Here is a 22,572-nt window from a genome sequence, read left to right on the forward strand (position 1 = left end):
ATTTAGATGTAACAGTGGCCGGTGTCATTGGTATAAATCCATTTGAATTTTCATAATGAATGGAAGTATCGATCGATGGTGGAACGGTCTTAACGATAGTCCTTATATTTTCCGATGCTGTGGCAATCTGATCGTAGATGGTTTCATCTTGAGATACGACATTGTCAGCTCCCCTCGCATTCGGCCAACACAGGAACGATACGACGATCTGTTGAAAAAATTTTATACAGAAGATCGAACGACGTTGAATGTTGAAAAAAAAAGAGATAGAAAAAAGAAAAAGAAAAAAGAAAGAATCCAAATGTTGTCGAGCATTTTTACGATGACATAATGTTTGTATTGCTCGATTGAGCAAAAGAAAAAGGGATAAAAGAATAAAAAGAAAGAAGAAAAAGGAAAAAATATGGAAGAAGAGAGAAGAAAGTACGTTGAAATAATAATTCAATGGAACGATCATCTACGGGAATTAGTGGAAAGTCAAGGGTTTGACCCAGAAAATAAAAGGAGACTGTAAAAGTAAAATGTTTAAAAGCGGTGCGTGTTCTCTATGTGTTCAAGTACTGGATGTGCACAGGAGCAAATCTTTCATAGACTTTCCTACCAATTTGCGAACATAAGAATTCATTTCACAGCGTTGATGCTCGTTCCTTATAAATTAAATTACCGAGAGAGATACATATAACAACTTTCTACGTAGTATACGTTTAGAATGCTTTCCGAAAGCGTGGAATATATATCTTTAAAAAAATATTCTTTCAGATTATCATCGACATTTTTTTCTTTTTTTTTTCTTTCTTCTTCTTCTTCTTCTTCTTCTTCTTCTTTCTATTTGTTCTCCCTCTTTTTTCTTTCTTTCTTTCTTTTTCCTTTTTCTTTCTTTTTTTTTTATGCAGAAAATGATCACTTACACGCCGTTCTCATTCCATGTATCTCCCCATTCTAGTACGAGTTTTTATTTCAATTGATAATTATTTTTCGAACGGCGAACGAAATTACTTGGACGGAATGTTCATTAGTTTTTAGAAAGTCAATTATAACTGTCGCGTGTCATTTTACAATGCGAATAATCGAATACAACAGTCGAGTACAACTTTTCCTATCTCTTCTCTTTATTTTCTATTTAATTTTACCATAAAATGTGTATGTCATAGAATGCGATCGTAAAAAGTAACAAATAAAAAATATGATAACACACATACACAGATACACTTTCTTTCTTTCTCTCTCTCTCTCTCTCTCTCTCTCTTTTTTTATTTACTTACATAATATAAAAACATTTCCCGCGATCTTCGTGGTAGCTTCTTCCCATTCAAAAGATAATAAACTAAACTCCAAAGGTACCTTATCACAACGTATTCGAAGTACAAATCGATGTTCTCTTCCTTTAAATAAGACACTCGAGAAGAAGGACCTTACGAGGTAAAGCTTCACGCGAGAACTGAGCCACATAGTAGATACGCGATTTTCTTTATACACTCTGGTAACCAAGTGAAAAATATCGTTCTAAATATTATCCTACGAAGCACCGTACACAGAGGATACTTTCATTCGCGACACGCGACCGCGCTTGGAAAAATGTTGTCCAATTCCTCTCTTATATCGGATACGGGTACTAAACATTATAGTGTATATACGTCAAACTCTTCAGATGAAAAGAAATTACAGCACGGAAATAAGATCGGAAATAGGTGTGTTTCAATTATGAGATATCGTCTTTAACCAAATGGGCGTTTAACTCAAGTTTCCATACTTTCGTATAGAAACCAATTATAACAGTGGTATAAAATCTTTATGATATAATTTCGTACGAACGGATGTAATTAAACGTCTAAGATTCTGTTTCGATAATCGTGAAAATTTTTTCCTTAAATACATTAGTATCGCCGTAAAAAATTTCTTTTTTTTTTTTAAAGTTTATTCATCGATAAAACTTAATATGTCCCTTTTCGAAATGTAAAAACATTTGAAAGAAAATTTTTACAAGTTAAACGGTCAGTACTTTTTCTACTCATAGTTTTATGCGCTCTAGAACACACGCATTATGCTCGATGCACGCGCTCCTCCCGATGCAACACGTTCTATGCGATGGAAAGGATTTTTAATAGTTTAAGTGTAATTCAAAAGAGACGGTAATTCTCTTCTGTCAGTGTGAAAACTTGTGAGCGCGCGCTCACACTCGCACGAACTTCTTCGATTTTGATACAGACTCTACCTACCTAATTGCTTTTAGCTAATTCGTGCTTCGTAGATTCTTAGAGATATCATCTTGGGTAGCTCTTGCTATTGTGAAAACGTGGCATTAAAATCTACCAATCACCTTGCCAACTTGGAACATTCCTTCTTCTTTTTTTCTTCTTTTTTCTTTCACCAAGTCGACAATTAATGTTAATTGCTTGTCTGCATGATAAAACGCGGTAAATAACATTTTAATTAACAAGAATGCCAATGATATATCTATTATTTATTCGCAATTACGCGTACGCACAATTTTTGTTGAATAATTTTATACGATTATGAGATAAGCCTAATGTGGATATACTTTGTTGGAAATTTAATTGGAAATTTTTTTAATATTCATACAAAGATCTTTTCTTTTTTTTTCTTGTTTTTTTTTTCCTTTTCTTTTTTTTTTTGTTTCTTTTTTTGTTGAAACTTGCACACAAAAATATTTAACCGACGATCTTTTCTTTTCTTTACTTCTTCTCGTTAAAATTCAAGGATGCACACGCAATCAATGATTGTCTTGTAATTCGAATATAATTATTTAATTATTTCATGTAATTTATAATATTTCAATATTCTTAATTATGTTCAATATAATACTTACCGCAGTATCTCTCAATCATGTCCCTTTCATTCGCATGCAATTATTAACGTCAAGTGAGTAGGAAGATTGCGAGAGAGGTGTGACTTTCACGATAAAAAAAAAGGAAAGAAAAAAAAAAGATTAAAAAAAAAAAAGGAAAAGAAGATGAAGATATGTACTTTCTTACAAACAACGTATAATAACTCGCAACCACTGTCATCATATATTTGAAATCTTTCTTCTTACTAGCTAAGTTTTTACAAGGTACCTTTTCGAAGTGACGCTGTTTGGTGTTATATCCCTGTTTTCTCGTTTTAATTTAAGAATGTAAATTCGATATAATAGACTCATAGTACAAACGTAGGTTCGTAAATAAATCAATATACAGGTACGTCAAATATTCGAGTATTGGCCCGTACTCGTCATTTGGTTTAATTATAGGAGACAATGATTGTTAGATTAACTATTCTACCAATTCAATCTAAATTAATCTGTAGGAATGTAACACACGAATAGAGGCCATATTGCACAATCCCTTGTTAAATACTAAATCAAAGTAAAATCTAATAACAAATGAATTAATTCCATTATTCTTCTTTTTTTTTGTTCTTTTTTTCTTTTTATAGAACGTTTCCACGAAAAGCTACTATTCCTCGTGAAATGAATTGCATTTCGATTAATGTTCTTTCATCAAAAATATTAATAACTATGACACGATAATTTCGTTATCAGGTACGGATAACACATTTTATATAATATTTAAAATTCTAAGCCGTATATCTCTGATCGTCGATAATTTGAACGCTTTTTGTTTTTGGTCTTACATGAGTACGATCACCGAACTTAACGATCGGACGGGTCTCCTCTTCTCGCGTTAGAAATATATTTCCTTCGTAATTTTTCGCAACCGGATAAAAGGATTGTGAAAGAAAGGAGGAGGAAGAAGGAGAAGAAGAAGACGGCAATGAAGAAGAATCGTCGTTCTCGTTTTGCGTTTCTCGTGCTAATTGCAATAAACGATTACCCGCCTGAATCGTACGTTGAGTTTGACTGAATTGTTCCACTCCAAGTTCGTAATTGGTTGGCTGAGCTAATTCCTTTATACTGTTAGCATATTGTATTAAATATTCTTGAAGAAGAGCTTTCAGATTGATGTTGGACGTAGATTTAGGTTGAACCGGTGGTGTTCCGTCTACTCTAAGTATTATGACAGGTACTAAAGAATTTCCAGCTTGTACGAAAGTCGGTCGAACGTTCAATATTGATGATGGATCCTTTATATATTGGGATATAGATGGATTGTAGTTCAGAAGATCCGAATATTGAAGATTGTTATAGTCGTTGAGATTCTTGTTATTCTGCTTGGTCTTACTCGCTGAATCCCGATTGGCTGTAAATATTTTTTTCAAATAATTTTGAACCCGCGTTGTGTACCTTGCTAAAACGTGAGCTGACAACTCACCTGACTTGACTTTCAATGAGGATTCGGCAGTATCGACGTATTCAGCGTTTGGTCCATCGACCATATATCTCGAGACTGGTTTTTCCGTGGTAGTATAGCTCGATGAAAAATGATTACGATCTTGCTTATTTTTATTCGAGAATGTTGGTCTTTTGGTAACCGAGAAAGGTGTTGTGTTTATAAATGAAGAAGTTGTGGCCGCTGTAAGCTCCATCTTTGCTCTCTGCGCCAGCAATACGTTTGGTCTTTGGCTAACTAAATTCTGATAACCGATTCTATATGCCTGTTGATGCGATAAATTAGAAGACAAAGAATCAGACGAGACAAATGGATTTTCTTGCGAGGGTAACTCCGGTGATATTGGAAACTGTATTGGACCTTGAGCATTGGCACTATTTTCTGTAGATGTCTCAACATAACTTTCATGAAGTTTCGAAACTTTCGGACTCACCGTTGAGTCTTCGATGTAAGTCTCTACGTAAGTGGCTGGTGGATCGTGAGATATTCTACCGTCTGGATATTTCCAAAATATTTTATTCTCGTATTGTACACCATTTTCTACCGTATATCTTGGAAGATTAGCCAGAGTCGTGGATTTTTTGACGAATTCGTAATTTCCATCGACCGAGCTCGGTGTCGTAAATATAGCACGATCGTTCTGTCGTTGATCGTTATAAATTCGATAATTGTTTCTATTAAAGTCTGGAATATTAGAAATCAATGAATCTTGCGACGTAATTCCGAAATTTTGTCTTTGTCCTTCGTAAAACTGTTGATTAGCAGTAGGATTAAATATGTTCTGTAAGTATCTGTAACTTTGTGAATTTATGTCAAATGAACTTGGCGTTGTTGAGACCATTTTATTTTGTCTTTGTTCGTTATAATTCTGAGAATTAACGTCGTTATAATTAACAGATTGACGATTGGATTGACTCAAGGAAGAAGATATACCTCGAAAATCATTCTGTTTTAATCCGAAATAACTTGCTGACTGTCCACCAGATCGATGAGGAGTATAGTCCACTCTAAATATTTGCGAGTCATCGATTTGTGTAGTAGATGTAGTGGTAGGTTGAAATACGTTTTGACCTCGGTCGATGTAAGTTTGGACAGTTGGACGAAATATATTTCCTCTTTGTCCATTGAAATCTGTATTGAAGTTGGTAGTCTGATACGATGGAATATTCAAATTCGAAAGCAAATATCTCGAGGATTTCGAATCGAAATGATTCTGTGGTAGTTGAGTGCTCGACGAAACGGAAGATGGAGTAGAAAATTGCGATCTTTCATTTTTTCCTCTATAATTCGAATCGACCGTGTCATAATAATTTGTAGCTTTTTGAACTTTCGTATTGGATCCGAAATTGGTTTGAGATGTTCGTAAATTCGAAAACCCATTAGTTTCCTTTAGATTGTGATTATTTGGAATGTATTTTTCGATTATCGTTCTTGGTAGAAACGGACTAATCGATTCTTCGATGCTTACGGTCGTTCCAGATTTACCAGCAGGAAAATAATAATTAGTCTTTCCCGAAAACAATGAATTTCTTTCAAATCCATAACCCAATCCATTGTTAACCGTACGTTTAGATTTTTCTTCGGTCGTCGTATTAGCATCGATCGTATCATTATTAAAATCCAAAAGAATCAAAGGTGGCAAAATTGGTAATTCTTTTTCAGGCGGTGGATCATCCTCCGTACTATCTTGTACTTTGCTTTTTGCATCAACAACCTCTTCGTTCTTCTTTATATCATCCAATTCGTTCAACGTATCTTTCAGATTTCTTTTCGCACACTCCGACAGGATAAAAAATCCGAGCGTAAGAAGAACGCAAGAAAAAATCTGAAAATGAAAATCACGATTAATATCCGCGAAATCTAGGAATTCTAGTTGAACGAGCAAAACTTTCCTATGTTAAAATAAACCTTTCTTTTTCATTTGGAAAATGAGAAAAAAGTATGTAAGTAATCCAGGTGCGTATATATTACAATGGAACCTCTCGTTTCCTTTTACTCCATAAATTTTCGAAAAATTAAATCGCAAAATCTTTCTACATCGCATTAGCACGATGTAGAAATATTTATTGGCAGTTATATCAGTCAACTATTTTTACTTTTAAGTGTCTCAAATCTCATTAGAACGTCACGCTTTTAACGAAGCGATGGTCATCGATCTCAGCGAGATATATTCTGCTAATAGTAATCTTACTTTCACCGGACTTCACTATTTAATACGTAAGCGCTCGTAGAAGATTCTTCCAGATATCTTCTATTTTTTTCTCTCTCTCTCTCTCTCCCTTTTCTTTTTTCTTTGTACTACATTGTAACCAACCATACGTAAACAACCTAAAGATAAAACGTAAGATGTAGTACCGTTCTTCTATACGCGTGCTACAGCGATCTCTACTTGCCCACGGCCTTGAAAAGAAAGGACGTGAACTTCATCCGGGTCTTACTCAGGGTCAACGTACAGGTCACCTCCAGAAGAGAACAGGTTTCATGCGTCGCATTTGCGATTTTCACCACTTTCTTTCCCGGTATATATAAATATATATATATATATACTACACGATAAATATATTGGAGATTGCGATAGCTTATAATTAGCAATTCATTAAGTATACCAAAAGAATTTTAATTTTACAAGAAAAAAAATATTCACTAATTTTCTAAGTAAATATCAGATTTCTAAATACCTGATGCTTGTGCAAGAGAAACGAAAAAATACAATTGTAAATATCGAATATGAATGAGTAAAGAATTGACACCTGCTATCTTTTAATTTTACATCCGATCGACGAATGAAACGTTCCTTAAGCGAGTTTCACTTTAGCTTCCTTCGGACCGTCTGCTGTGATCTTACTCGTTACCTAACAAAACGTATCGTCGAATTTGTGTCAAAGAATCCTCGTTCTGTTCTCAAGGACTTTCACTAACTTACTCAAGAACTACAATATTTCTGGGAGTTATCTTTAAACCGAACTAATATACATATCATGAACGAACGAAAATTAGAAACACTTTCACCATAATTACTATCTATAGATTGTCCTAATAAAAAGGAAAAAAAAATATTTTTATAAATCGTTCTCTCCTATTTGTATCTGTTGAGATTATACGATTTATCCTTTTGTCTCTATTTTATATTCATTAATAAATTATCGTAAATAAATAGATGATCCTTTTGTAAGTTGAATGAAATAAATAGAATGAATAAATTTCATGGATTAATCGGAACTCCAATTTATCTATCGAAATTACATCGAAATTCGAATACGAAATGTATAAATGTTAATCAAATGATTTAACTGATTCGCCGAATGCGCTTTATTAGACTTATTATATAGGTTACCTATTTGATTTCGTTAGTGATCATTTAGAGATATACAAATAAACACTGTTGAGTTGAATATGTGTGCATCGACGGAAGATAATTTTAATGAATAACACATATATAATATAAATGTAATTAAAGAGATATATTAAAGCAATGACTCGTTTCAATGGCGATTCATTAAAATACACATTAGAGAAAGCTCCGTTGTAAAGTATCCTATTGAAGAAAATATCAATAGAAAATAAATTTAAAAATAATATAGCACTTACGTGTATATTATCAAGCCTCATGATGATCAAACTTAACCGGCACGGTGGACTTGACGTGTGTGTTTGTTTGGTACTGATGAAGCGGAGGCCACAGCATCCCACCTTATATGCCCTCGCTTCGTGAGCGAGAAGGACAGCATCATTATAGTTTCACCTCGGTAAAGACGACCGCTATTCACGTTCGATACATGCGAGAGACACCTGCCAGTAGCGTATCTATCATCATATTATACAGATCTTAACTATATGATATATATATATGTCTATATATATATATATACATATATTATTTACGATTAGATAAATAAAAATGTTTTCGATATATATTTGAGAGTATTAAAAAGTGTAATAATAAATTTAATAGAAAGTTCTACAGTTTACGTAACTCGAATCATACATTTTGGAGAAAGAAAAAAAAAATATTGTCGAATTTTTATATTTGTTATATGTTTAAGAAATAATTCATAAGAATATATATTGTGATGATAGATACAGTATTACATTTTACATCGAACAAAAGAGAAAATATAGGGATATATTGAATATCGAACAAAACAGAAGGATAGGGGCTTATATAGCATTAACTCATCTTCACAATATCCGCTTTCTCGTTCATATCTCATCATACGCATTGTCACCGTAAATCAAGCGCATAAATATTATTATATTTATATATGGATTAATAATGTTCGTATTTTCCAATTACTGCATTCGATAATCCTTATCGAAAACTCAATTAAACTTGTCAATTCTCTATTTGATATGTGGAATTATATCATTCACAATGACATTTACTGTAATTATTTCTCGATATTTCGCAATGTATTTAACTAATTATTATCAGTAATCATATATTGGATCGTACACTTTCCACAATTTCGCAAATGAATCTTGACTACAATCTCCAATAATGTTTCGAATATGCAAAATGTTATTGACGTGACGTTTCTGTATTTTCGCATTTATATTACATATTATCTTCAATAAAATAAATTTGATATGACATAAATAATTATCTCTTTCATAATCCCATTGAAAAGAAAAAGAAATAGGACAGTACAAAAGCGATATGCATGTTGACATTTAAAGTAGAATTATGTAATTATAGAAAATTGAAATTTCACACTTTACATTTCTGTTATGCGTCAAAGAGCTTATTCGATTAACATCACAGTTGAATGTATGTATGTACATAGGTAAGTACTTATCCTATATGATAATTTGTCGACTGACAAATTTCAAGATATAAATTAGCTCTCTTTAATTGATATATGCAAATGAATTTTACTTATTTAATTAAGCTTTTCAGTCCAAATGAATTTGTTACGAAAATCTACGAGGTTTTACAAACTTCCTCTCCAAAAACTAAAGACGTACGTCTAGAAAAAGGTAAAAGTTTAGTTCGTAGAGCGAACTTTGAAAGGGTAGAGCTATCTTTGTAGGGCAGAGCAAACTTTGTAGGAAAGGATCTAATTAGTTTCAAGTCAAAAGTTTCGTGTACCCTTCCCTGTTAATACTATTACATTATACTTACAATATCTTAAAAATTTCACAACACATTTTCGTTATTACAATTAAACAAAAAACAAATATTATTTTTCTAATTGATCGTTCGTTTTTATTAACCATATAAAATATGTAGATACAAGTACCAATGCAATACAGTGTGCAAATATATATATATATATATATATATATATATATATATATATATCAACGACAACAATCCTTGGAAAAATAAATCAATATGGATCAGTTTATTACATTTTATTTAAAAAAGACAAAAAAATGCACAGCGTATGTACGCACATGCGTATAAACAATAAGTAAAGCAAATACAAAAATTACACGTATTGTGATTTTCGATGAGGGACTAGATACGATGTTGCTTCTTCTTATGTCAAGCCATTACATCTTCGAAAGATTATCGCTTCGTTCATTGTAATAAAACGATAAAATTATTTATTAGGTATCATCAAACGAACTTTTTTTTTAATTTCCTTTTTCTGTTTTTTTTTTTCTTTTTCTTTAACATAAAAATCAGATGCTCCTCGAAGTTCGTTAGTCGTTTATATATCTATGTATAATATGTATTACTTTTTTTTTCGATGGTCCTATATCCTATACGCCATTATTGCGTCTTACGTTTCTTGTATTGTACAAAATTAGTTTTCGAAGGAAGAAAGCCGCTTTCCAAGTGCAACGGTCTCTCTCGGTATCTGGTGAATTCAACGTGAAAAAAAAAAAGAAAAGAAAAAAAGAAAGAAAGAAAAAAAGAAACGAAGACACAAATTGATATACTTTTCTATGTAATACAAGATGAAAGATATTCGTATGAAAGAAAAAAAGAAGAGAAAAAAAGATTATATATCTAAATAACATTTCGTATAACTTACCTCGACGAATCTTGTGCAGCAATCAGGTTACTCGGAATATATGTATCCAATAACGATCGTGGTTCGGAACTAACGACATGCTCTTTAATTTGCGGAGATTCTTCAGGTTCCGAAGGAACTTGTATCAATTGAGTGACATCTGGTTTGAAAGTCTGATGAGGTATTTGCGGTGGAACAAAATCTGTATTTGGTTCATCGGGAACCTATGAAGATAACAATCCGATAAAATCCCTATATATACTATATTAAAATTAGAATGTCCTAGTTCCAACAGTTAATTTAAATCTCTATTTTAAATATCATATACTACATGTTCAGAAATTATTTCAAAAAATACACTTTTAAAATTTGATCTTGATGTCTCTTATCTGATCTATAACTTTCTATAAATCATGTTATATAAGGAGACTAATACCGTCGTAGTCGGGCTTTCTCCATCGACACTTTTATTCCGAAAGATCTATCTTTCATTAGTAGAATATCTTTATTTCCTTTAGAGTAACTATCTATCGAAACTATTTATTAGAGTATTGCCAAAGTTAGATTAACGAACCTTGACGTAATTTTGCGAAACGCTTTGACTTTCCTCTTGACGCAAGATTTGCTTTGGCAGTTGTTGATCAGATGCTGATGAAAGATACGATTGCTCCGTTTGACCACTGTATTGATTTATTTGACCATGAAGAGAATTATCTTGTACGTAAACAGGTGATCGAACGTAAAGATCTGCCTGAAGGGGCGTCGTTTGCGTGTATAGGGTATTGCCTTGATTATATATTACTGGAGAAACATGTTGCTGCTGTTGTTGTTGTTGTTGTTGTTGTTGTTGTTGTTGTGAATGTGACTGAGTAATGTAAGCTTGCGTGTATAACAATTGTTTTCCTTGAGTATATGATTGTTCCGGTTGTTCGTAAACAGGTGCAATTGGTTTCTTTGAAGAAATCGATGCATAAATCGGACCCTTCGAGAACTATAATTCAAAGATATCATTTTAATTCCCTATTAACACATTACAAGTCAAATATAACATATTATTATCTTATAGAATTATATCTAATAACATAGAAATATATAAATATGTACGTATGTATGTAGATGTGATTAAAATTAGTACTTAGAAATATCAATCATACGTAATGGGCTGACTAATAAGATGTATTAGAATTTTCAGTATAAAAATATTAATGTTGTTTATTCAGATATTGAATATTAACAAGTGTTGCAGTGAAGAAAATACTCCGCGGTGTTAGATATAAAGTAACAAAAATTTTATCAAAAAAAAGGGCTATATAGTATTATCTATTTAGATATAAGATAAGAAACATTTTCCTAAAACAGTAATGCTTATTATTTATTTCTATACAAAATAAGAAACATATTCAATGCAAGCTACTAATGTTATTTAGTTAAATATAAATTACTAAAAATTTCTCTATTATTGGCCAATACAATATAATATAAAATAAGAGATATATCTTAATCTGTCTACAATGTTTTATAAGACTTTTATCTTATAGAATGAATGATTACCTTAGGGAATACCGTGGTTGATACCGGAATAGGTTGCCTTAAGGTATATTGTGGTAAAATTTGATAAGTCATCTTCACCGGAGTGATCAATTGTTTCTGACTCAATAACGGAGTGTAAAAAGGAATCGAAATCTGTTGGGCCTGCGTTAATTCGTGAAAGGAAGGTTGAACTTTTCCACCATTTAAGTTACTCAGATCGACGTGTGGATAATAGGATAAAAAATGCCCCATAGGAATATCTATGTAAAAGTTTTCTGTAACGAGAAGCACCAAAAGATAGATAATTATAACATTTCTAAATGAAAATAATGATATACTTATCGTACCTTTGTTCGGACCTTTAATAAATTTATGCGTTATAGCTTTTTGTTGAAAACTTTGCACCTGATTACCAACGTTAATTTCTGGCTGATAAATCGATTGTTGAGAATTATAAATCGTTGGAAGGTTTTTCGATGCAACGCCAGTTTGTTGTTGATATTCGGTGTATTGTTGCAATGGCTGACTACTTTGCTGATAAATTATTTCATTCGGTGAATATTTATTAGATTGTCTGTACTCTTCCGGTGGTACCTACGATAATTAATATATCTCAGTTGAGAACAATAATTAATAATCTGATAACAGTAACAATCAATTAATTTTACATTTGGAACTGGCTGTGGTGTTACATAAGTGGAAGTAGAATAATGTTGTTGATTTATTTCTGGCTTCAACGAATACTTCGTTTCGTCCGACTTCGATCTACTTTCGGCTTTGAGATTGTCCCTCTCGATATCCTCCAAATTAATTTTTTTTTCACCATTAGCAACGACGAAGAGTAAGTAAAGTATCGTACAAAGTTTCTGTAATCAAACGAATAAAAGAAAATATTGAGAATATACATGGGATATATTTACATTACATTGAAATAAAATTAATAGCACCCGATGATAGTCACGCGAACAAATTTATTATTATAATTTTTTCACCATTGTGATTTCCGGTAAAATTTTCCGGCACCAGGGACACTTTCACTGCAAGCCAAGTTCTGGGTCAAAGATCCAACATGGACCACTCTTATATAGACTGCTCTGCCCAGAGTGGTTACTCTGGGGAGTGGGAGACACAACCCATGAACAAGTGTATTCGTTTACGTACGTGTAAGTAAAAGTCTTTCCCTTTTATTTTTTCTTTTTGTTTTGCTCTCATTTTAAACGAAGTTTCATTGGTCACAAATTATTATTATTATTTTTATTATTATTATTATTATTATTATTATTATTATTATTATTATTATTATTATTATTATTATTATTATTATTATTATTATTATTATAGTGCACAATAATGCGCGTTGAAGAGAAAAAAAAAGAGACGGGACAAAGAAAGAGAAAAAATAATATTTCGTTAAAAATGTTTGTCTTTAGACAAGAGAATAATTCACTTACATAGTATTATACAATATTAATAACTTATTACTTAAGAACTTAAATACTTATTATTACTAAAAGGGTCATTAATATGTTGCATTTATAGCTTACCATGTTTAAGAGCTAGAAAAAGTTCACACACAACACAAAGAGAACTTAGCTCTACTATAAAACCAATGCTGACTTACGTTCTCTTATATAGCTTTTATCCCTACCACTTGCATAGCCCGACAAGCTACAATTCACCTCTGAATTACATCGTGTGTATGATAACTGTGTCGGTCTTAGTCTACATACAAAAGTCTGCAACTGTGAATCGAAGTAAAAGCAAAGAACTGATCGAAGAAATGAATTTCGTCTTTTACCATTTGAAAGAGATGAGGTTTCGTTTATACGAGTGAAAGGTTGTCAACTTTTAAAAAATGATATTTTTCTTTTCCGGATATGAATTCGTTAAAAAAAAAAAAAAGAAATGAAATATACTAAGAAGATTAAGAAAAAAGACGTATATACATATACATGTGTGTGTATGAAAGAGGATCAAATTATATCGTTTTCATACCGATCAATCTCACTTTCGATCCGTTACGAATAAATTTCGTTGAAAAAAATATAAAAAAATATAAAAAGAAAATAAAAAAAAAGGAAAGAGAAAGAACGAGATATTGTTTCTTCATAAGCAGAGAGATAAATCCTACGAAAGAAAGAATAAGAAGAGCAAGGACAAAAAATAGAAAGGAGGTTAAATTAGATCGTTTTCATAACGACTCATCTCACTTTCGCGATCTTCTTTGAATTAATTTCGATCTAATTCGTCTAGAGGTAAAATCAGCACATAATAAAATACAATTATGTAAAGTTCAACGGAACTCTACATTTTAAACCCATCTATAATTATTCCATGAGCACGGAAGTGCGGTCAAAACGATTACCTACACGCGATCGTTTTACATCTCACTCTTTTGCTTGGCCCTATTTTTTTTTTTTTTTTTTTTAATTATAAAGAACAGTGATCAATGTAGCCAATCGATTTTGTACGAAGGTGTTACCTCTTTCTCTCTCTCTTCTCGTAGTATGCTAGCCGTAATCTCCGTGTAAATCGTTCTTAAATGTATTCTTCCCTATAAAACCATTCTAATTATCCTGCTAGACTATCCGGTTCATTAACTTGCTAATGAAACGAGTACTAGCATTTCCGCACTTTATTCGGTAATTCGGATAAACACATATACGAGCTACTGCTAAATTAAATGTAACTTCGCTGAAAATTTATACTTTCGGGTATAAAGAGGTAAAGTGAGGAGGATAAAGAAAAAGAGAAAAAAAGGAAATGAAAAAAAATAAAAAGAAAAGAAAATAAAAGTCGATTTATTTTCTCAGAGTTTAACCTAAAAAATACACAGCAATCGATAGTAATGTTATAGTATGCAAATGGCTATTATGTGTTTTGTCGAAAATTGCTTTTCCGATAATACACTCCGGGTAATTTCAAGTCATACAGAAAGAAATAGACCGAATAAGCCGATATCTACTTTCATAAAACAATAGTGTCGAGATATCATTGTTTCACGATATCATTATTATAACTTTTCTTATAAAAAACGTATGCACGAGTGCAGTAACTTATTATAGCTTTCAAGAAAATAAAACTTCGATAATGATTATTACAATGGATCTTTTTTAAGGAGTCCGAAATTTTCAATTTCTCTTTTTTTTTTTGTTTTCTTCTTTTTCCTTTTCCTATTTTCAACTCAATGCCAATTTAAGTGAAACATGACATAATTGAAACATAATAAATAGCGGAGAATTGGATTAATAAATGGCTAAAGCGTGATGGTCGTATTTAAGTATAACAATAATCAGTGCAGAACTGTTAACATTGGCACGATTTGAAAGTTTTTACTTTGTCGATTATTGATGCCTGCAAGATGATATAAAAAAAAGGTTTTTCATGGTATGTAAAGCAAAAATCGATACTTGTACTACTATCGTGATACGAAATGAAAGGTAAAGGAAAAGTAGAGGAAAGGAGGCCTCGTGATCGAAACCACTCTCTATGAAAACGGTCAAAGAGATTCTTTGTTGGATCGCGTGAAGGCAAATCGATGAACCCCTCGAAGATATTTCAGGTAAAAGAGCCTTCTGGCAAAAAAGGGAAGACGGTAAATTCAAACCGACGACCCTCAACTTTCTATCTCGAAATCATGGGCGTGTGTAAGGAATCTTCTATATAGAACGTAACGATCCGAATTAGCACCGATTAATCACGGAAACTTTCTCGGACCAAACGTCAAAGGAACGTACAAAAATGGAAAAACTTTAGAAACGATCGGGCTTTCCATTTTTCCAGATTACTGTCTCCTCGAAAGAGTAAAATAAAGAAAGGAAAAATGACGAGAGAGAAAGAGAGAAAAAAAATGAAGAAAAATTCATACATCGTGCAAAGTCTGATCTTCCTGGGTCAATCTGTTAGATATTATTTTTTGAAAAAAGATAAAAGGAAAAAAAAACATGGACAAAATCGGATTGAATTAAATAACGTTTACCTAGAGAAGATATCAAAAGGGAATGATGATACTGAAAGAGGAAAAGATTGAAAAGAATAATTGGATATAAAACGAAGGAACAAAGGAAATTCATACGAAAGTCTAATCTTTCAGAATATTTGTTAAAATGTTGTTACGACTAAAAATTGCAGTTTTTACCGATATATTTTCAACGTAAAAAAATAATCAAAAGGATTTTTCACGGTTGATCAAATACCTCTGGTAGAAAAAGCGAGTGATAGGAAAAGAAAAAAATTAAAAAGAATCAAAGTTAATTGACGAAGAGAGGAAGGAAAAGAAGACATGTAAAAAACGATAGATAAAAAATTCGACCCTTTTGACGAGGGATCGATCGATCCGTTCAAATTTTTTTAGCGATCAAAAATTACCAGTTTGAAATGCTTTGAAGGTTTTTAAAGAAAGAAAAAAAAAAAGATAGAGGGAAAGGAAAAAAAAGAAAGAAAAAAACGAACTGGAAAAAGAAATTTCTGAAAAATTTTCATGTTCGATTGAATGACATTGCGTGTAAAAAGAAAAAAAAAACGTGAAAAAAGAGAAAAAGGGGAAAATGGATAGCACGAGAAGAGGAAAAATGAAGAATAGTTAGAATTTGTGATTTACATATCCTGGTGTAACATATATGGGATATAATAGACTACCCGTTAAAAGGTTCGTTAAACGATAGCGAACTCAACCGTATTATTTCCTCGTGCGAAGCGTTCGCGATAGTCCTTACGCATACAAAAGAAATTCACGGTTTGATACTTCGAAAGAACTTTTCACTTTCTCCAATTCGATCGTAACGATCGACCGACAGAATCGGTCGGTCCAATCCGTTTGACGTCTGTTGGCACTGTTCATGAATAGGGATGAATAATAACGGTGAAAGAGAGAAAGAGAGAAAAAGAGAGAGAAGGAAGCTTTCGAGTTGGTTGGATATATGTATAAAGACATTTATAAGAGATCGAGATCAGGTCCAGAAGAGTAGTAGCCGAGAAAGTAAGAGGCTTGGTCCATCCAATTTTATTTTAGACTTACACACATTCGCTCCACTTGAGAATGTGCAAAAATAAAACATAATAACTAGAAGAGTAAAGCCAGCGCTCTCACTCACCTGCCACGATATACATACGCATATACGTACGTACGTATGTATTTATCTATGTATGTACTATATATAATGTACATTCTAAACGATCTATACGTTCTACCGGAAAGTTTTCATGGTAAGATCGCGGCCTTACTTCCCCTTTCCATATTACTGTTATATTGAGCCGCACCCGAGCGATCAATTGCCAAGATCCAGATCTCTTCTTCCTTTCTATTTTACTCCTGACTCACTGATGATTCTCACTTTTATGTTATATTTATTTTACAAATTGATAATGCGAAATAACGATTAAATCTAAATATTATTTTATCTTTATTATTCTCACCGATCTATCTAGCTTATTTTTCTTTTGATTCTATTCGATTATTTTGATGAAAGAAAAAAAAAAGAAAAATAAGTGAATGTATAAAACGATATACGATGTGTGTATAACTAATGGGAAAAAGAAATGAAAGGAAGTTACGAAGAAAGCATCGAGAAGAACGGTAACAAATGATTTATTGCTAATGACTATGAAAGAAAAACAAAATACTCTTAAATATACATCAAGCGCCAAAGGCATATAAATAGAGATAATAGTAGGTCATAGGTCAACGTGAATACGTGTATCTAAAACTAAAAGCCGAAAATAAGTGGCGGGAAGAAACCATATAGGCTCGTTATTTTTGTGAAAATCAATACTTTTTTCTACGTTAATAAAACGTTCGGTAAATTCTTTTATTTTGTTGAGAGGAAATAACGATGCGAATGCAATGCGAATGCAACGCGAATGCAACGCGAATGACGAGCCTCCCCTTTCTTTTAATTGGACACAAAAAACTTGTTCTCTCATAAGAACATCATCGCGTAAAAAAAATCTATCGATAATAATATTTTAGCAAATGATTTATATATTTACCTCTTAAACGCCTTCGTCATGTGCATTCGATTTAATTAGAATAATTATATTCGATAAATAATCAACAGAGAAAGTTAAATATCGTATGATATCGTATAAGCACTCGGAATTACTTTGTTTTTACTCAATTGCAAAATCCTTTCCGATAAGAGTTTTTTTCGTTCTAACCCTAGTCCGAATTAAACAAGTTCCATTCAATATGTCGAAATAAATAATAGCACCATTTTTCTTTGTACTCCCTTGTCAACTATCTTATAAATCAAAAAGCTCCGATCTAATATCCTCATTAAATTCTAGATAAACAATATTTATCCTTTATTACTTTGCTTCGCTCCAAATTCTACGTCGCTGGTGTTATCGTCGTATACCTGAGTTCCCTGTTGATTAGTAGTTTGTTGAGGATGATAACTCGCATACTGATAACTGTAAGCTTGTGGCGTTTGTACGGTAACGAAATTTTGAGTTTTGTAAGCTGATGCTGTTTGACCTTGACTATATCCTTCTTCCTGCTTTCCTTCGGTATCGTCCAAAGAACTATCGTAATTTTGATTAGTTCGAGTACCCTCGTTCTCGTAATTATCGTAATTAGACGATTGAGTTGATGATTTAATGGATTTGTTTGGTGGTATATACGTTCCTTGGGATTGTTGTAAAGACACTAACGTTATTGGTTTACGAAGATATTGATCGTCTGGATATTTAGCACTTCTAGATAAAGTGGTTGACGTTTCAAGGACTTGACGAGGGACGATTGATCCAGAATTAAAGTTTCCAAAAGTATTTGGATTAATGACATAATTCAAGCCAGTCTTCGCGATTGTATTAGTACCAGAAACAAAATTCTGTGCATTATTGTTATCGTAATTGTTTAAATTCCCATAAGACACCTCATTGGCCTTGATCAAATGATTTTGTTTATTATCGTACGTGGGATATCGAATAACCTGCCGAGCTGCGTTTTCGGCCAACAACTTCGCTAAAGTTTGTCTCATCAGTTGTTCCAATTGTTGAGTTTTCGCGTAAGTCGCTGCTATCGAATATTCGGTGTCGCTCGGTTGTGTCCTAATATTAATGACTTTATACGTCCCAGATCCGGATGACTTTTCACGAGGTTCGTTCGTTTGTTCCAATTGATTGTACGAATTGGCCACTTTGTAACTACTCGATTGACTGTCGAGATCGTTCGAATTCGAGGAAATATAGTTTCCATCGTTCGTGTATTGATCGTCGGAAGTGTCCTGATTTTTATCATCCTTTTTGGGCTTCTGACTTTTCCTTGAATCCTTCTCGTAATTTTCCTTGCTATCCGAATCTGAATCTTTAGAATAGTCGGGATGTGGATAGGGTGGAGGTGGTGGTGGGGGTGGGAAAAGAGCCGGAGCGTAATAAGAGGGATAATAATAAGGCTGTTGGTAATAGTAATTTGAAACAGGTATATACGGCGGAAGTTGGTAAGATGCTCCGGTATATGAGTTAGAAGGATAAGGCGAAGGATAAGCAGTAGTGGAATAAGACGAAGTAGAATAAGCCGTTGATGGGATTGAAGAATGCGACGTAGTAGAAACGTAAGGATTTGTATAAGTATTGTAAATGTTGTAAGGTAAAGTCGAATACGAAGGAGTTGTTGCCTGAGGATTATTACTGTAATAAGGAGAATAAGACGTCGAAGAGGACGAGAAGGTTTTCGGATAAGGATCGTAATTAGGATAATAGGGATCCTTTTGATAATTAGTACTATAATTGGGTGTGTAAGAATCTTTTGCATCTACTTTCGGAGCGTATAATTCAGCTGTCAATTGTGTTTCCGTTTCTTTGTCAATTCCTCTTTTTATTAACTTTGGGTTGTAAGGGTATATTGGAAATATTGGCAAGAAGGGCTCGTCGTTCGGGTCGTTGTTCTTTTGATGAGTTTGCCCGAAAACGATCGGACATAACAATAAGAGAATCTGAAAGAACGTAAAGTGATAAGTATCGATCTTATTTTAATACGCATTTTAAACTACATTTAATTAAAGAACATTATATACGTATTACATTTATTTAAATAACATATTAAATAAAGAATGAAAATTAAGAAAAACAAATAAATAAATAAAAAAAAATCCAATAATGATTATTACGAAACATATGAATACCAACCAATAATCCCATGGTCGTAACGTGCCACAGTAAATTAATCTGTCGATTAACACGAGAACACCTTGATGTTCGATCGATCGATCTTATCGATTCACGATCGAAGATCTTGCTACGATCTTACGGTCTATTAACCGACCCCTGTTTTTCCAACACCTTTCAATATTATAGGAATGAGATCACCACGAGAGCTCGAGGACTAATGACGGATCGATAGACATTGAATTTCTCCTTTATACCCGTCCGCTTGAAAAATCCCGAAAACTAGTTTAACTTTTCTCTGGTCTTATATGTGATACGTATCGTAGCAACGCATACGCCCCATTCCCGGGTAGAGTGAAAATATATCGAATGCCTTCTCGATAAGCGTAGCTGCTGTAAGAAGAAGAGAAAGAGGAAGAGGAGGAGGAGGAGGAGGAGAAGGAGGATAAAGAGGAGGAGGAGAAGGAGGAGGAAAAGGAAGAGGAGGAGGAGAATCAAGCTTCGAGCAAGTCGTCGTCGTCGCCCAAAGGGGACAGACAAATCGTTGTCCCGAGTCACGTGTACTTGTTTGAGCTCGTCGATCCGGCTCAACGAATCGAGAGGAAACGTGACAGAGAGAGAAAGAGAGAGAGAGAGAGAGAGGGAGGGAGAGGGAGAGAGAAAAGAAGAGTACGTGAAAGCTTTCTTTTACGGAAGACACGACTTCTTCCTGAGACTCGACTAAAAACTCATAATTACTAACTGGTAACGTTTACGAAAGAAAAGAATAGAAGAGAGTATGGACATTTCGTATTCTGGCACGCGACGTTAACTTATTCAAAGACAGATGACCTCCGCCATAAAACATCCTACGAAAAATAATGCTTAAGAAGAAGGCGATCGTTCGAAAGAAGAATAATCGAAAAGAAATCGCAAATCGAGGAAGTGGATTGTCCTTCGAGAGGCCTCTCTCGGACAAGCCTTTCCAGTTCCCTCCTCGCAGAGATCGGCTTTCAAAGTGTCGGTCTGCTTTACTTTCACCTGCGAGTGCGTCTTTCTCTTTCTCTTTCTCTTGTTCTTTCTCTTTTTAACGGGGGAATCATTACCGGAAGGTACCGACCACGCCTTCGTTAGAGAACTCGATCGATACAACCACGCATCTCTCGTCGAGCTGATTTTTTCGAAACTCCCACGTCCACTCATGAATTCACTACTTTTAAAAAAAGCGACCGTTTCATTTAACACCTAAACCATTTTCATTTACCTTCATCTCCTCGAGATCTCCCTAACATAGTAAAACAAAGAATTACAAACGAAGTCGTTTTAAACGAAGCACTGGTTTGTCGAAGAAAGTCGTGAATCACGTGCAAGACGGATCGGCTACGTCGATCACGCCCCTATCTACGATCTCCTAGTAAGAGCGAAATTTTACTTCTTCGCTTATAAGAGAATACGGTGGACGATCGTGAGAGTGAAGCGGGACAAGTATGTCGTCCGTCTTGAAAGGCCATTCGGAAAATAGTGAAATTCTTTTACGCTTTTTCCACGTACGTGCATTCAGCGACTCTAAGTTTTCTGTTACTGTTATAAAAAGAAAAAGAGAAAGAAAGAGAGAGAGAGAGAGAGAGAGAGAGAAGAGCAAAACCCGGTATACATCTAACGGATGACCGATCACAACTGCAACGCGACACCGATAGCCTAAGGCTAAAGGAGCCTTAGGCTCGTCTACGTTTCGCCTCGTATCTTTCTCTTTCCTGTCACCGTATTTCATTTTAAACTCTTGAACCATAAAACCGTATGCGAGCATGGCTTTAAAAACTAGGTCAGGTGCATACGCAAACAGCATATGTCACGTTTTAAAAGTTCACATATAATATAATACGAGTGACATGTGTTAAGTTCACTTGATGCCGCTTTCGAAACAAATTTCTGTTATGATAAAGATGAATGATACTAGAAAATATTATATATACATAAATATATATATATATTGATTTATGAATGTCAGTGTAATTGTTTTATAACAAGTGCTCTCCGATATTTTTGATGAAACTCTATTTTCCGTTCCTCTTTTATTTCATTTTCCTATATTTCATATTTTTATTCTCTCAACCATTTATCTAGATAAAACATTCCCAATTAACCAAAGAATTTTATATGTACTAACTAAGCTACGGTGATATTATTTTTGCGTTATTATTCGATGGTAGTAAGAGTAGGTGCTAGTTTATGTAGTAGTATACCTGTTAAGAGAGACCATTAAAGAGAAATAATTTACCAAGTGAAAATACGAAAGGCGTTGGAGAAATAAAACGAGTTGGTCATTGGTCGTTTAATAGCGTAAACGATATAGAGCGATGTCTGAAGGAAGGAAGTCAATTAAAAAAAATATATAATTCTTTTTTTTTCTGACTTCACTTTAGAGAGTAACGAAGGAAAGAAATCGATGTGAAAAAATAATAATCGATATGAAAAAATAATTGATATGAAAAATGATAGATTCATTAGTCGAGTATCGGTACGAACGTTGCCCCTCCGATATCTCGTTCGATCTCTCTCCATTTCTCGATGAGATCATGAATTTTTCATTTTCACTTCGCTTCCTGACATCTTAAATCTGACTTATCATCGAAGTTATTTCCTTCTATCTGCAAGTCCCTCGTTTTCTTGACTTTCCTCGTTCATGCTTTTCCAGGGTCAAATCTCTT

The 22,572-nt window shown here is 33.4% G+C and overlaps 3 protein-coding genes across 5 annotated transcripts; all 3 read right to left on the reverse strand.

The window, feature by feature from the left end:
- Nucleotides 1-3,006: 3,006 nt before the first annotated feature.
- LOC122636260 lies at nucleotides 3,007-8,030 on the reverse strand. The gene is made up of 3 exons (XM_043827283.1): nucleotides 7,875-8,030; nucleotides 4,269-6,111; nucleotides 3,007-4,196 (listed from the first exon to the last, which is right to left on the reverse strand). Exons 1-3 carry the CDS (start codon nucleotides 7,893-7,895, stop codon nucleotides 3,574-3,576), a joined length of 2,487 nt encoding a protein of 828 aa, XP_043683218.1. The 5' UTR covers nucleotides 7,896-8,030; the 3' UTR covers nucleotides 3,007-3,573.
- Nucleotides 8,031-9,626: 1,596 nt separating this feature from the next.
- LOC122636264 (myb-like protein AA) lies at nucleotides 9,627-13,702 on the reverse strand. Of its 3 annotated transcripts, none has more exons than XM_043827288.1 (7): nucleotides 13,324-13,702; nucleotides 12,448-12,645; nucleotides 12,139-12,373; nucleotides 11,801-12,054; nucleotides 10,824-11,240; nucleotides 10,271-10,473; nucleotides 9,627-10,093 (listed from the first exon to the last, which is right to left on the reverse strand). In XM_043827288.1, exons 1-7 carry the CDS (start codon nucleotides 13,324-13,326, stop codon nucleotides 10,006-10,008), a joined length of 1,398 nt encoding a protein of 465 aa, XP_043683223.1. In that variant the 5' UTR covers nucleotides 13,327-13,702; the 3' UTR covers nucleotides 9,627-10,005. The 3 variants fall into 3 exon arrangements, with proteins under 3 accessions (XP_043683223.1, XP_043683221.1, XP_043683222.1); XM_043827286.1 differs by having other exon boundaries at nucleotides 12,127-12,373; XM_043827287.1 differs by lacking the exon at nucleotides 13,324-13,702 and adding an exon at nucleotides 12,772-12,965 and having other exon boundaries at nucleotides 12,127-12,373.
- A 4,126-nt stretch (nucleotides 13,703-17,828) lies between these two features.
- Nucleotides 17,829-20,283, reverse strand: LOC122636218 (uncharacterized protein DDB_G0283357-like). Its single transcript, XM_043827206.1, has 2 exons — nucleotides 19,907-20,283; nucleotides 17,829-19,713 (listed from the first exon to the last, which is right to left on the reverse strand). Exons 1-2 carry the CDS (start codon nucleotides 19,916-19,918, stop codon nucleotides 18,076-18,078), a joined length of 1,650 nt encoding a protein of 549 aa, XP_043683141.1. The 5' UTR covers nucleotides 19,919-20,283; the 3' UTR covers nucleotides 17,829-18,075.
- Between the last annotated feature and the right edge of the window lie 2,289 nt (nucleotides 20,284-22,572).

This window comes from Vespula pensylvanica, chromosome 21, assembly GCF_014466175.1.
Source record: "Vespula pensylvanica isolate Volc-1 chromosome 21, ASM1446617v1, whole genome shotgun sequence".
In the NCBI taxonomy this organism is placed as follows: Eukaryota; Metazoa; Arthropoda; class Insecta; order Hymenoptera; family Vespidae; genus Vespula; species Vespula pensylvanica.

Coding starts and splice junctions, on each gene's coding strand:
- LOC122636260 (XM_043827283.1), bottom strand. CDS start 7,895: ATGAGGCTTGATAATATACAC. Junction 6,112..7,874: donor TGAGGCTTGATAATATACAC/GTAAGTGCTATA, acceptor TTTCATTTTCAG/ATTTTTTCTTGCGTTCTTCT. Junction 4,197..4,268: donor CTCATTGAAAGTCAAGTCAG/GTGAGTTGTCAG, acceptor AAATATTTACAG/CCAATCGGGATTCAGCGAGT.
- LOC122636264 (XM_043827286.1), bottom strand. Junction 12,055..12,126: donor TATTAAAGGTCCGAACAAAG/GTACGATAAGTA, acceptor TTCTCGTTACAG/AAAACTTTTACATAGATATT. Junction 11,241..11,800: donor CAACCACGGTATTCCCTAAG/GTAATCATTCAT, acceptor TTTGAATTATAG/TTCTCGAAGGGTCCGATTTA.